The 15182-nt window shown below is 36.4% G+C and overlaps 1 protein-coding gene across 2 annotated transcripts; it reads right to left on the minus strand.

The window, feature by feature from the left end:
* Positions 1-15182, minus strand: LOC121727874 (neo-calmodulin-like). 2 transcript variants are annotated; one of them, XM_042115920.1, is made up of 8 exons: positions 15070-15182; positions 8639-8757; positions 7519-7619; positions 4142-4275; positions 3698-3841; positions 823-1032; positions 521-577; positions 1-114 (listed from the first exon to the last, which is right to left on the minus strand). In XM_042115920.1, exons 2-8 carry the CDS (start codon positions 8639-8641, stop codon positions 5-7), a joined length of 759 nt encoding a protein of 252 aa, XP_041971854.1. In that variant the 5' UTR covers positions 8642-8757; positions 15070-15182; the 3' UTR covers positions 1-4. The 2 variants fall into 2 exon arrangements, with proteins under 2 accessions (XP_041971854.1, XP_041971853.1); XM_042115919.1 differs by having other exon boundaries at positions 4142-4278.

The raw sequence follows: 15182 nt of genomic DNA on the forward strand, positions 1-15182 counted from the left end.
TGATTCAGTTAGCGGCGACTGGTCTCTGGAGCAGCAGGTCGGAGCCGTCAGCCAAGTCGTCGTCGTCTTCATCATCACAAGCGTCTTCCGGCTCGCCAAGTGCTCTCACGAATTCTGAAAACAACCAACATGTAAGCACGCTGCACGTCTTCTACTAAAAAAACTGTGGAGATTATTTTTCCGAATCCGCTACCTAAACAGTGAACACCTTATTATTGCTACTTGTCTCTTTGGAGGCTTCCATAAATTACATGAGGTGTTTTAGGGGGGGGAGGGGGCCGAGTAAAATCTCATCTAATCTTACGTTGGAGAGAGGGGAGGGGGGGGTCTAGGCAAATCTCTAGAATTTTATTTCTCTTGTTACAAAAAAATACTATCCGAAAAAAAAAACACCTCACGTAATTTGTGGACGCAATATTTCCGCACGCAAATATTGCTGTAACACTTTGTCACTAAAAGTAGGATAGACATAATATATTTTGTGCGTGAGGAGAGTGTAAGGAAAGTTAACGGATCTTACCCAAAAAGTCGATACGACCGTCACCGTCCGCGTCCACTTCCTTAATCATGTCTTCAACTGCAATAAAATAATACTGATTAAAAACAGGTTTACAAAGAATAAGGCTTAAAAGACATTGTCATGCGTGTAGTTATCAGACAGATTCCAATTTCCAAACCATCCAGCAAACTTACTCATTTACGATGTACCTACTCCTCCTCGCTGAGGTCCTTGTCGTCCTCCGAAACAATGTAGCACGCCGCGCAGGTCGGACGCGCAGATGTACGCGCGGTTGTGCTTGTCGAACACCCGGAACTACTCACTCTCCTCCTCGCTGAGGTCCTCGCCGAGACACTGCAGCACGGCGCGCAGGTCGGACGCGCAGATGTACCCGCGGTTGTGTTTGTCGAACACCCGGAACGCGTCGCGCAGCTCCCTCTCCTCCTGCTCCGCGGAGCTGGTCCCGCCGCCAGCGCCCGACATCGACTTGGACAGGATGTTCACGAACTCCTCGAAACTCACGTTGCCGTCACCTACGAAAGCAGCGAACTTGAAATTCGAATGCAGTGTAATCCAATTCTCATACCTCGAGTACGATTTTGACACCAGAATAAATTGTCTAATTTTCACCTGTTTGCTGTCGCTACATAAGTACATAATATGCTATTATGCTATCGTTAACGGAGTTAGGGGGGAGGGGCAAGGCAAACAAAAGGGGCGCCAACTTTTTCAGCACTATCAGCACCCATACATAATCTTAATCATAAATCACTATTCATTAATCACCCTGCCGACTTTGGAACACTTTCTTAATCGTAAAGTTCTATAGCGTAATCTTTTTGCTAATTTCCTAGTATTTTACTGAGTACCTAAGTACGATGCTTAAGCAAATCTAGACTGAGACCAAATACTGAGGTAAGCACCTAAAAATTACGTCCATGTAATATCATACCATACCAAACAACTATCGAACTAATGATTCAATAAAATTAAATTAATCGATTCGGCTGACGTGGGAGAGCCATGCTTCGGCACGAATGGGCCGGCTCGACCGGAGAGATACCACGTCCTCACAGAAAACTGGCGGTAAACAGCGCTTCCGCTGTGTTTCGCAGAGTAAGTGAGTTTACCGGAGGCCCAATCCCCTACCCTTTTCCTTTCCCTACCCTCCCCTATTTCCTTCCGTACCCTCCCCTATTCCCTTCCATACCCACCCCTATTCCCTTCCGTACCCTCCCCTATTCCCTTCCCTACCCTCCCCTATTAACCCTTAGAAGGCCGGCAACGCACCTGCAGCTCTTCTGATGCTGCGAGTGTCTATGGGCGACGGAAGTTGCTTGCCATCAGGTGACCCGTTTGCTCGTTTGCCCCCTTATTTAAAAAAAAAAACCCCCGCTTAACAATTTTAAAAAGTAATGAAATAATATTTTACTGACTTTAAGTTAAAATAATTCCTAAGTGTAAAGTGATATTTTAGTCCATAATTGTTGTCATGGTGTGTCGGGGGACCGCCAACCACTGTCTTTTATGTGAAATCAATAATGTTATGTGAAATCAAATATCAGCTACATTAGCGGTCCCCCGACACACCTTGACAACTATGGACTATAACACCCCTCTTTTTTGTCGGGGGTTAAAAATATCACTTTACACTTAGGAATTATTTAAACTTAAAGTCAGTAAAATATTATTTCATTACTTTTTAAACTTGTTTGGCGGGGTTTTTTTAAATTGATTAATTTAATTTTATTTCATGCTTTTTAAACTTGTGTTGGTTATAGTGCAGAATAATTCCTATCCACAGGATCATATTATATCCCAATGAATACTATCTAGGAATGTCTTTTTGGATGAGACCGTCAATATGAGTCCAAACATGAAACCTCCACTTTGGGTTCATATGGAGCTCGGCTCCTATAGAATCCAGGTGATGCTCCAGCAGCAGGATGCAAAAATTTACTGTTTATCTACGTCTTACTAGCTGTCGCAATTAAAATGAGCCCAAACACGATACCATTGCTCTAAGTTGGTGAGGAGTATGCTGCAGCACCAGGTCAACTTTACACTAATGTGTAAATATTCATAAATGTCACGAACTAGAATGCAAAATATAAAGCCCACCAAACGACTGAAAGTTGCTAATCGGCCCTTCACGAACCAGATGAACCGCGATTTTCCAGCACGGAGCAGGCTGATGATGATGAACTATGGCTAAGAACACTCTCGGTTAAGTCAGCTTTCAAACAAAAAAACTAGATCAAAATCGGTCCACCCTTTGGATGCTACGATGCCACAGACATACAGACAGACACGTCAAACTTATAACACCCCTCTTTTTTGTCGGGGGTTAAAAAGGACATCGAAAATGATGAATGGAGAATAAATACCATTGTCAGGCCATTTCGCGTGACCACTATGTCGGGCCTATTAAGGCAATTTACTGTGAATAGTCGACTATTATGAGCATCTGTCCATTATCTACCATCGCAGACGGAAGTTTTTGATGTTATTGAAACTAAAAAGTTTGGATGGATTGATATGCGATGGATATCGTTTTTGAAAGGATATTGGTAATACGAGGGCCGAATAGGGGCATACCCTAAAAAGTGAGTTGGCTGGCCGCGAAATATTCTCAATTCATTCTCTAAAGACGTATCCAAGGAAAACAAAGCTAAGATAATTTTCGTTATCTTGAAGAAAGAGCTATGTTGAAAGATGATAAAAAACATGAGATGGAAAAAAACAGTGGAATGTGCTCTAATTGAATGCTTCATTGAGTTGGTCATGGCGCGGGTGCTATGACCTACTAAACACAAATCAAAGTGATTCCAGCGAAGTCATTCCTTGCGATGCCGCCGTGGTATCCATTTTTCTCATACATAGTACATACCACAGGCCAAAGCAGATAGAATAAGTAACTACAGAATTACAATCATGATTCATGTGGTATGTTTGTAAAAGCGGAAAGAATTTCGTACTTATTCGTTAGGTACTTATAGGATTTTCTCCCAGTCTATTCATCCGTAGAGTGTTTTGGTATTTACTATTTAGGTTCTTTAATGTTTACCACTCATTCTAACCACAGTTCTTACTCTTTCACTTGATGTGGTCCTCAGACCTCATAGCTTATAGCCTTGCTGTACCTTTGTGAATACATCCATCTCTTTCTATATTCTATTCTCTGCACTCTTCACTCACCATCGCTGTCCACCTCCTGTAGCATGTCCTGCAGCTCTTCGACCCTGGCGAACTGCCCCAGGCTCCTCATCACCCGACCTAGCTCCTCCTTCGTTATAGTGCCGTCACCATCTTTGTCGAACAAACGAAAGGCTTCGCGAAATTCTGTGAAAAGAACTTTGTTAATTGCCACAAAATAAGATAGAATTATGAAGGTAAGCTTTTATTGAAACCCAAAAAATATGTTATATTCAACAACGCAAATGTAACTATATTTATCTCCAACATTTATATACCTATTATATTCAGTCCTAATAACCGAAAATCTTCAATATTTTTAAGGCATTCTGAATTCGTCGATACTGGCTATTGACTTCCAATGGCTTAAGATACTCAACGTTTATTAATGTCTTATTCAAGCGATACAAAATCTATTTTCGGATGCGTCACAAGAGAAGCAATTACCCTTCATCTGCGTGCGGGTGATTCCAGTATTCTCGTCAACAATGGAAGCTTTCCTGTCCATAGCGGAGCCGGCCGGCTTCAGGAAACTGTCTTGTGGAGCCCGAGGGGGCGTTACTGACCGCTCCTGCAGCTGGCTGCTAGAAATACCACTCTATTTTAAACAGGCTATGGTTTATTTTCAAACGCTAATGGCATTATTGATCAGAACTCAGAGTTCAAATCAATCAAAGGAAGTCAATGAGACCTTATTCACAAATTCTTTGTTATGCGAGCTTAAGAATTGACATTATAATAAAATTGTTGTGACGAATAACGATCTTTATTAGACGCGCAATCAGCGCGATCAGTTTTCCGTATCGGTTTTAAATGGCTTATAATTAACTGACAACCAGAAATAGTAACATTTCACAGACAAAAATAGTAAACCAAAGATTTAACATCTTAAAGCCTAAAATAGTAAATGATCACCAAAATAAGTAAATGATCACCAAAATTAGTAAATGATCACCAATATTATACTAGCATTTTAAAGTAAAATGATCACCAAAATTAGTAAATGATCACCAACATTATACCAGCATATTAATGTAAAATGATCACCAAAGATTTATTATCTATCGCTATCCTATTTATGCAAAATGACTCCAAATAAATCATTGTTACTTAAACCAAAAGTAGTAAACGATCACCAACATTATACGTTAGCATTTTAATGTAAAATTTTAACCAAATATATTTGTATTTAGCAAATATCCTATTAAAGAGAAGAAGACAGATAGACGGACAGACAGACATCGAAGTCTTAGTAAAAGAGTCCCGTTTGTACCCTTTGGGTACTGAACCCTAAAAACGGGACTCTGTTACTGAGACTTCGATGTCTGTCCGTCTGTCCGTCCGTCTGTCTTTCTCTAGGGCCTAGGCTGTATCTCAAGAACCGCTCCAGCTAGACTTCTAAAATTTCACAGATTGTGTATATCTATTGCCATCGCTATAACAACCAGTACTAAAACAAAATAAAATAATTATTTAAGGGGGGCTCCCATACAACAAACGTTATTTTTTTGGCCTTTTTTGCTCGATATCAATAATGACAACCGGTAGGCACGTTGATATTTTCGTAAAGAGCTTGATTATATTATGTTAACTTCAATAATTAGGTAATAATAATAATAAAAAATAATTTAAAAGGGGCTCCCATACAAAGACACAATTTTATTTTAGGTCTAATTTTGTTCTATAACGGTACGGAACCCTCCATGTCCGACTCACACTTGGCCGACTATTTTGTTAATAATATGCTTACATATTTGTCAATCGTAGTGATTTATTTGGACAGAAATATCGCATTGATTTCCTCACAAGGATTTGGTGATCATTTACTATATTTAGTGATCATTTACTATATTTAGTGATAATTTACTATATTTGGTGATCATTTACTATATTTAGTGGTCATTTGCTATATTTGGTGATCATTTACTTTATTTGGTGATCATTTACTATATTTGGTGTTCGATTACAATTTGAAGTGTTGTCATGAAGCTGGTAGTATTGCAATTTTAGACTTTATTTTTTTGGTGTTAATTATCTTTTTTGGTAAACAAGTTTAGGGTATCAGTGCATTTTTTGGTGGTCATTATATTTGTTCCCGTTTTAAATTAGATCCAAAAACAACCAAAATAACTGACATACTCAGAAATACCCAGAATAAACGCAGTCTTTTGCATGGACTACAGTTACTCCAGTTAATTGAAAAAAAATGAAAACCTTATTAAATCGAGATAAAATATGATCTTTTGATAGTGATTACGTTTAGAAAATTCTGTAATGCGTTTACTCTTTCTTAACTGACTGTAAAATATGTAGGTTTGTATATTATTTACTTAAAATTTTAGTAGTTGCACAGAATAGATAATAGTACAAGTAGTTATTGGTAGCTTTTATTTAGTTTTAGAAGGAGCGCGAACCAGCAACCGGATAAACCTATCAGGGTTTTTTATTTTGGTTAAAATAAGTAAATAAATAAAAAACCCGGCCAAGTGCGAGTTGGACTCGCCCATGAAGGGTTCCGCAGCAGCAATAAGGTTTATTTTTATGAAATTAAAAGGTTTTTGATTTAATTTTAGATTTCAATGATTTAATGAAAGTTAAATTGAGATTTACCATTTATATGACGTATAAAAAAAACTACTAGCTAGATCTTATTGAAACCAATTTTCGTTGGGACTTTTTATAGTAATGTACATCGTAAATTTTTTTTAGAATTATCATGCCCCTACTTTAGAAGTTAGAGGGGGGGGGACACATTTTACCACTTTGTAAGAGTCTCTCTCGGAAACTATTGAGGTCAGAAAAAAATGATGTTAGAGACCTATCCATAGATACCACACACGCATAGGTTAGATGAAAAAAAAAATATTGTTTCAGTTGTACCTATGGGGACCCCCAAAATTTTTAATAATTTTTCAATTTTTGTATCAAAGTCTTAATACGGCTTACAGACTTCATCTACTTACCAAGTTTCAATAGTATAGTTTCGGAGAAAAGTGGCTGTGACATACGGACGGACAGACAGACAGACAGACAGACATGACGAATCTATAAGGGTTCCGTTTTTGCCATTTGACTACGGAACCCTAAAAATGATCCGTTTCACCCTGTGCTTGTACACGGAATAATCTGACGTTGAACTGTTTCAACTGGTCAATTTTAGTCTTTACTATATTTTACCAACCTACAAGTGATATAAACTCTTGATAGTTGATCGCCTTTACTAAACACTAGGACTAGCACTACGTACTTACGTACGTAGTACTATTAATTTTAGACTCCCACATCATTGACTATCGATTGACATCGACAGTCTGCCGATGTCAGTTGGAATCTAAAAACTTTTCAGACATTTCTCTGTTACACAGATTACTAAGGGTGGGTTACACCAGAGGCGTGGTTAAAGTTAAAGTTATGGTTATAGTTAAGGCTAACTTTAACTTTGACCACAGAATTTGACAGATGACAGCTGGTCCGACAAGGCTTGAAATGAACGTGGGCGGAGGCGCTGCTGGTAAAGGAGAAACACAGGAGAACTGTCAAAAATTGAGTTTTTGTATGATGACAGCGTTAGTTCCTTTTTTCGCCACGTGCATTGAAAACCTTGTCGAGCTCAAGGTTATGGTTAAATATGGCGTCCATTTTTTACTTTAATCAAAGATTTGACATTTTGCATTGTAGTTATAGTTACAGTTATAGTTAAAGTAAGTTGGTGCAACCCACTCTAAATAGTTACCTACTACGTAATATTCTGTAGACTGTAACAGTCTACGGAATAATCAACAATGTCTACCTACAGTGTCGTTGTTACTTGTATAACAATATACCTCTCCGACGGGCTCATGGTGAGGTTGACTGCGGGAGCTCCTCTCATCTCTCTCCGGTTTTCATCTGGCGGTCCTGGATCTATCGTACTCGTTTGTCTAGTCTGGACAATTAAATAAAAATCATGAAGACACAAACTAAACAACGTCGTTGTTATTGGGCTGGGTGTGATTTTTGTCTTCTATCACCTTGGCGTGGATGTAGAAGTCGTCATTGTTTGCTAGAATTGCTACTAAGGGCTCGTCGATATCATACCAATAATTGAAATAAAAGCCTTCACTTGTAACTTAAACCACAGAATAGATAATAGTACAAGTCTTAAACTTTGATTCACATAAATAGATTACGGTACGTAATTTTTCAATCTGCAGATAAACTACAAAGCAAAGTGCGAACATCCCCGCTGCCTGTGACTTGTCGGGTAGACGTAAAGTTGCCTAATTTCAGAAAGGTCAAAGCTGAAAGCTCTGTAGTCCATTGAAATGTTACATGAGCTTTGCATTTTTTAGAGGACGCAATTTTATTTTTGGGACATAATAATATATTATGGAGGGGGTCAATAGAAGCTTAACCTCAAGTTTGTGAGGTCGCCACCCTTGTCCCCCGGCCGCCATCTTGAAAAAAGGGGTGACAACACTATAATTTTCGCGATACCTCGGAAACTATACGTCTTACAAAAGTTTGTAAAATCATAATTTGTTGCAAATTATTTTGCCCACAAATAGCTCTTTTACCCTAAAATAAAAATTAAAAAGTTATGTAGCAAAAAACTGAGAATTTTTGATGATACTGTATGTTTCGCCAGAACAATGGAAGCATAGGTACTGTAGACTGTAGGACGAGCATTTCTGCTGCTTTTCTGTAGCCACACATTGCTTCCACAGTTTCCTTTGCATCTGCGGAAAATTAATTTCCTGAGATCGGGGGGTGCTGGAGGCTTGGAAGTTGGAAGTTTGTATCGGCATCCAAATATTTGCATCATGCTTTTTCCAGCCCCAATCTTCAGGATTTTGATATTATCTTCACTTTCCCTCCTCCCTGTCCTAAAGAGTGTGGCTAGTAGCGGTGCTAGTGTGTATTCTCGTGGTATACAGTAAGTTCAGAAGGATCTAGAACGTTTACCATGATGCCTTTGAGCTGATTCACCAGTGGTGAATCAGCGAAGAAGTTGTTCACCGCGGAGAATATGTTTGTGGGTGTGGTCGCCAACGCGCAGCAGACGTCGCGCCTGCCTATGGTGCCTGCAAAAATAAGTACTACATTAGTGAAATAAATCATAGGCACTAGGCAGGTAGCGGACCTACGTAATAATTTAGTCGGGTTGTGTCAACTTCAGTCGACACAACACCAGTTTCATTTTGATAAGTCGAACAACAATTTCCTCTGCGAAAATTCTCGGAAGTTAAATCCTTTCTATCTCTTGTGCGAACATTCTCGAAAGTGGTAGCTAACAGAGATAGATAGGATTCAATATTTCGATTCGATGGTCCTAAAATATGGATTGTTCTATTTGTAGGACAAAGTTACTGTTAAATTATATGAATAACACGAAAAATTGGCTTGATTAGCTTATAAGTCAAAAAAATGTTCCTATAAGTAATAATTATTATCAAATAATAGATCTTTACTTTGCTTAATTATTTTATATTATGTGTATCAATGTATGTACTGTTGGTGAACCTTATGAAAGTAAATAAATACTATGTATTATTATTTATTCATAATCGAAATTGGCTGAATCAAACTGATACCTACTAAACTGACACGATACGGAACTAAACTGTCAACTGAACTGATTTTGATTGAAGTAATGTCACCTTGTCCCGGGAAAACACTTTAATTTAGTTAAAGAACAGTTTTAATCCCGGAAAAATTAACTTTCACCACCGAAGATAATATGCGGACCATAGACTTATAAGTTTATGATGCGGACCATATATTTACCTACTTATAATATTATATCAGTTTAAATGTTTGAAAATTTTCTTCGATTGGATTTGGGATGATGTATTGCAGCGTTGGATTTTTGTTCAAACAGGCAAGCAAAATACTTACTTTTTGGTACTTAACACATGCCTGAAACACTTAATACACTTAACACTTAATATGAAACCAAAAAAAAAACATATGTTTCCATTTGAATTTTGAGGAGTTCCCTCGATTACTCATGGATCCCATCATCAGGTCACCACTTTTGTGAAAATGGGACCAAATTGGAGTGAAACCTAATATAACAAAACAAAAATTTTGAAAATAACCTCCTCGTTTTTGGAAGTCGGTTAAAAATAGCAATATGTTAAAACTAAAACCAATCAACTTTGACACAGAGCAATTCAATCACTTGAGCTAAATAGGTGGGTATTTAATCAAAAGGTCGGTGATAAAGGTTTCATAATTGAAATTCGGAGGACCATCTATATCAGTCACCAATATTTTATGTAACAGCTGAGTTAAAATATTAAATTTTATGGTGAAACAGCCTTTTAAAGAATATAACATTAAGATTTATTTGTTTATTTCATACTAGACGTTCCACGCGCCTTCGCTTACGTAAATTAGATATTTCACAGACAAATAATTAGTCCACAAAAAATAGCCTATGATCCTTCACGTGGTCTACTTCTTATCTGTGCCAAATAACTAAAAAAATACTCCAGTAGTTCGTGAGATAAGCCCTTTCAAATAATTTCCTCCGTTTTTTCCACATTTTCCTCTATTTCTTCGCTCCTATTAGTCGCGTGATAAAATAAAGCATATAGCCCTCCTCGATAAATTGTGGGCTATCTAACTGTAAGAATTTTTCAAATCGGACCAGTAGTTCCTGAGATTAGCGCGTTCAAACAAACAAACTCTTCCCCTTTATAATATCGCAAAGTCGCAACCTCGTTAATCGCGCGGAAACTTTTCTTAATAATATTATAATATGCTTTGAGCTTTCCCGTCTCTCAAACAATCACCAAAAACATCAGCTTCGATGCAAAATATCACGAAAAGAACCACTAATTGGGTCATAATGTGATGACCCATGGTATAATTATAATTGTGACGATGATGATTAATCAAATTGATAAATTGGCGTATGCTTTCAGTGGTTTAAACAACGCCAAAATCCCCGAACCTGTACCTATAAGGATTCAAAAGTTCTGTTGGGTACCTTCGATCCAGGGCCTCGAATACTTCAGAAAAAATTGAAATCACTATATGTTTCTCACTATATGTTTCTCACTCGATTTCTTAAGGATCCCATCATCAGATCACCACTTTGGTGAATATGGTACCTAATTCGAGTAAAACCCTATACAATAAAAAGAATTTTGAAAATCGGACCACAAACGGCTGAGTAATCGTTGAAAATACAAAAAAAAAGATACATACAGCCGAACGTATTACCTCCTCCTTTTTGGAAGTCGGTCAAAAAGACAGCAAACTTCGAAGATCCACGCAAAAATGTGTCTTAAACAAGGTTTTTTGTAGTGTCCGACCGAAACTGATTTTTCAGCCGAAACCGAAACCGAAATTTCGGCCTTACTCTCAGTTTCGGCCTAAACCGAAACCGAAACTGGGTAAAATATTCAAAATTACAATTATTTACTGAAATTTATTGATTTTAACATAAATTACAACTTTTTATACCAAAGAAAAAGTACCACATTGAATTTTTTACTTTTTGCGACATTTCTTAAAATAAATATTATTAATTAGTGACCGACCGAACTTTCGGTTTCGGTTTCGGCCAGTTTCGGCCAAGAAATCTAGTTTCGGCCTTAGTTTCAATGGGCACTATAAAATTACTCCTGCGTAACTGGCCTGGTTTCAATGGGAGTGGGAGTTATTATTATTAACTAGAAATATCTGATTTGTTATAGATTATTTAATAACATAAGTTCTATGTAGTTAATTGTAGTTTGAACTCAGCCTCCACTACACTAAGTACTAACTTGTTGAGCGCCGACCTCCTTTACTTCTCCTGACCTAATAACAATTAATTTTGTATGAAGAGGTATACAGTTATACTACATACTACATATTACTGCGTACATGAACTAACGAAACTTTGATTACTCCTAAAAATATTTACTTGTACTGCCTGGATTTAACAGGAGTAGAATATTTGATTTGTTTCATCGTTCATGTCCGAGGTAATCTAAAAGCGGATATATAGAAAGAATATCTACTGTCACAAAAATTGAAACTAGACGTAAACTTTTCAGAAGATTCGTAATAAGAGCAAACTATAAAGCTCTAAATTATTAGCTCCGTGTTGGAATAGTGAACTTCAATAATAATTGTTGGCTTGACAGCTAACGTGTGTCTATTTACTTACTTACCTATATGTATATTATGTACGCGTAATATTTTCCAATAAACCCCATAATATAAGCTGCTTCAAAATATAATAACCAAACCATTAGGTTATTACTTCAACAAATTAGGGGAAAATGTTTATATTTTGGGCAGATTACCGAAGTTAAACGAGGGTTAATTAATCACTGACCTTGAAAATGGGGAGATCGGCCACCCTTGATTCAGCTGAATTTTTAGCCGCTTGAGCGAGTTCTTGAGCCAAGTCACAAATGACAAGGTGTCGCAAAATAAATTAAATGATAAATTACATTCCTAAAACCTATTTTTGTCTGCTTAAAACCAAATTCTTCTATTCACTATTGTTTAAGACATTTTTTTTCTGCCACAATTTAAACATAAGTAAGTAAGTATATTAATTTTTTTTTAAACCTCCGTGCACCACGTGAATAAAAGTTACACCGTGCACCACGTGGGGCTTGTCAAACCCCAAGACTTATCTGGGCAAGGATTGAGTAATTTGTATTTATTTGTTCATTTTATTTTGAATAACTGTTTTTTTTATATAAATGATTGTAATATAAAACGATACTTACTGCGATAACTCCCGTTTTTAATCCTCTACACCCAAAAATGAAAATTTTAGTAATCTTTTACCAAGTAAAACATAGACTCTTTTTGGTGAGCTCCCACAGTTGAAAAGTTACCTTTTATTTCCCGTACTGCTTTAAATTATAAAACTAACTATATAAGGAATACAAATTTAATAATATTAACTTGATATAATCAGTCTACACGATATTCAGGCAAGTTAAAATAAAATAAAAAATGTTTTATTTCTGAGTAAATTTGAATCAAATTTTTTCAGAATGTCTACCTGATGCCTACCACCGGTTCGGGAACTACCCCGGCGAGAAGAACCGGCGTAAGAAACTCGCACGGGTTCCACTTTTTACCAAAAAAGTGAGAGAAAAATTATTCCTTTAAAATAAAGTTTACAATTTTGTAACTTAATATTATATACAATGTCAACATACATAATTGTAAGTCATAATATAATAATGTAGAAGTAGCCTTGCAAGAAGCCATCCTACTCCCAAGATGTGCCATCTTCTATGAAATCATTGACCTTATAATAAGCTTTGGCACACAAACGCTCTTTGACTACTTTTTAAAATTTATTAATGGAAAGATTTTGAACGTTTTCTGGGATTTTATTGTAAAGGCGTATACATTGACCTTTAAAAGATTTACTGACTTTACTAAGTCTGATCACTGGCATGTCCAGCTTGTGCTTATTTCTAGTATTTCTACAGTGAATGTTACTTTTAACTTTAAATTTATTTATATTTTTTCTAACATATATTACATTATCCAAAATGTATTGAGAAGCAACAGTTAAAATACCAATTTCTTTAAATTTATCTCTCAGAGACTCTAAAGCAGACATTTTATAAATAGAACGTATGGCTCGCTTCTGCAGCACAAATATTGTATTAATGTCGGCAGCGTTTCCCCATAAAAGGATTCCATATGACATCCTACTATGAAAATAACTAAAATATACTAATCGTGCCGTGTCTTCGTCAGAAATTTCTCTAATTTTTGTTTCTCTAAAGTTGAAATCAGTACATTTCTCACAGTGAAAGTGGGCACGGTATGTGTAAGCAAATAGGTCTATTATTGTGCTCACAACCGTATTTGAGTTTTTAATTTATGTTCCTGATACAACTGAACACATCTTTATTGATTTTGATCATTTTTCTGTTGGTCCAGGGGCTGCTTTGCCAAGAAATGCGTGAAACCGCTTACAAGAACCTCTCAGTATCCATGGCTTATATCTTTGCGATTTTCAAATCTTCTTCTATGAAAGTCATACTTTATTTGTTCATAAACCTGTTCACGAATGCTTATTTAATCGAAATGAATTCAAATATGCGCGAAAAACAGATTTTTTCACATTTCACAATATTCTGTCTATACAACTTTTTAACGACGTCCTGAACTACGTGGGGTTTGTGGGACCCCAGCACACTTTGTGCACGTTTGTTCGTTGCATCAGTGAAGAAAATCCTAAACTGCAGCCGCCAAACGGTAAGGTAACGTCTTAACTCCAGCTACATGAAGCGTCAAAAAAATCACACGAATTTTTAAAAAGTTATGAAATTTTTTGTACGTCTGGGGTTTTGTCAGACCCCACGTGGTGCACGGAGGGTTAAATTGCTTTCGTCATATCAAGTCATATTATATTGTTGTAAAAAACGGCTTCAAAGTTCAAACATATTTTTGAGATATTGGAATCGTCTTTTTTCTAAGGCTCATAGCCGCTGGTTTTACCGCATCTGCTTTGTTGTGGGAATTCACTTCTCACGCTCGCGCTACTCTGCTGAAAAAACATACCGACTTCGAAAATAATTATAATTCCATTGTTTTGCTAATTGTTCATCGAGATATATAATTTTAAATCCGGCTATGAGCGAATTCGACGATTAAGATGGGTTCTGTATGTCTGCAAGTTTAAAGAAATAATTTAATCGCAGGACCACCCAAGCTTATGCTCTTCGAACAATGTCTGGGATCAAAACTATTATTTATCTAGTAGACGAGCACTAGTTCATCTAGTAAAGAATATATAATATACTAACTAAAAATAAAGTCAGTTTTTTTAATAAGACACGCCGCCACATACAAACAGTGTAAAAATGTTTTGTAGGACATTGTAGAAGTAAAAATTGTAAGTGAAATAAGGATTTCATAAATAAAGTAAGTATTAAACATTTATTTTTCATCCCCATAAGATAATAATGGATTAAATTTTATCAGCGCAATTATTTTCTACTATTTTAGGACAACTAGTAATGACTAGTTGTACTAGACTTATCAACGGATAAGTCTAAGATACTTGTATTACAATATTTTTATAGATCTTAAATACTATAAATACTCCCGTTTTCTTTATTCCGTTTATTGTGTTATTGTATGTCTATTGTTACTGGTAAGCGTTTAATACGGATATAAATGGTACATCCTCACTGACGAAATAAGTTTAAAACCAATTAAATAGATATAGAAGTAGACATATAAGCTTTTAAGTCCTAAACAAAAGAAGAATAAACTAGAGCCACATACGAACAATTAAATTTCTATCTCTATTTTATCATAGAAAATAAATTGCTATCTTGTCTCATTCACGGATAATTCATTAACTGAGAGTTTTATTTTAATAAAGCTAAAATTTAAAATATAGTTACCGTCTGTCAATTGTTTTGCTCTGATTAAGCGTCACACGGTAGGAGGCTGCAGGTGTGTCGGTAGCCAGAATCGGACTGGTCTCAAGAAGCTGGGTGCTTTGCTATCAAATTTT

The sequence above is a fragment of the Aricia agestis genome, chromosome 6 (genome assembly GCF_905147365.1).
Source record: "Aricia agestis chromosome 6, ilAriAges1.1, whole genome shotgun sequence".
Classification (NCBI taxonomy): Eukaryota; Metazoa; Arthropoda; class Insecta; order Lepidoptera; family Lycaenidae; genus Aricia; species Aricia agestis.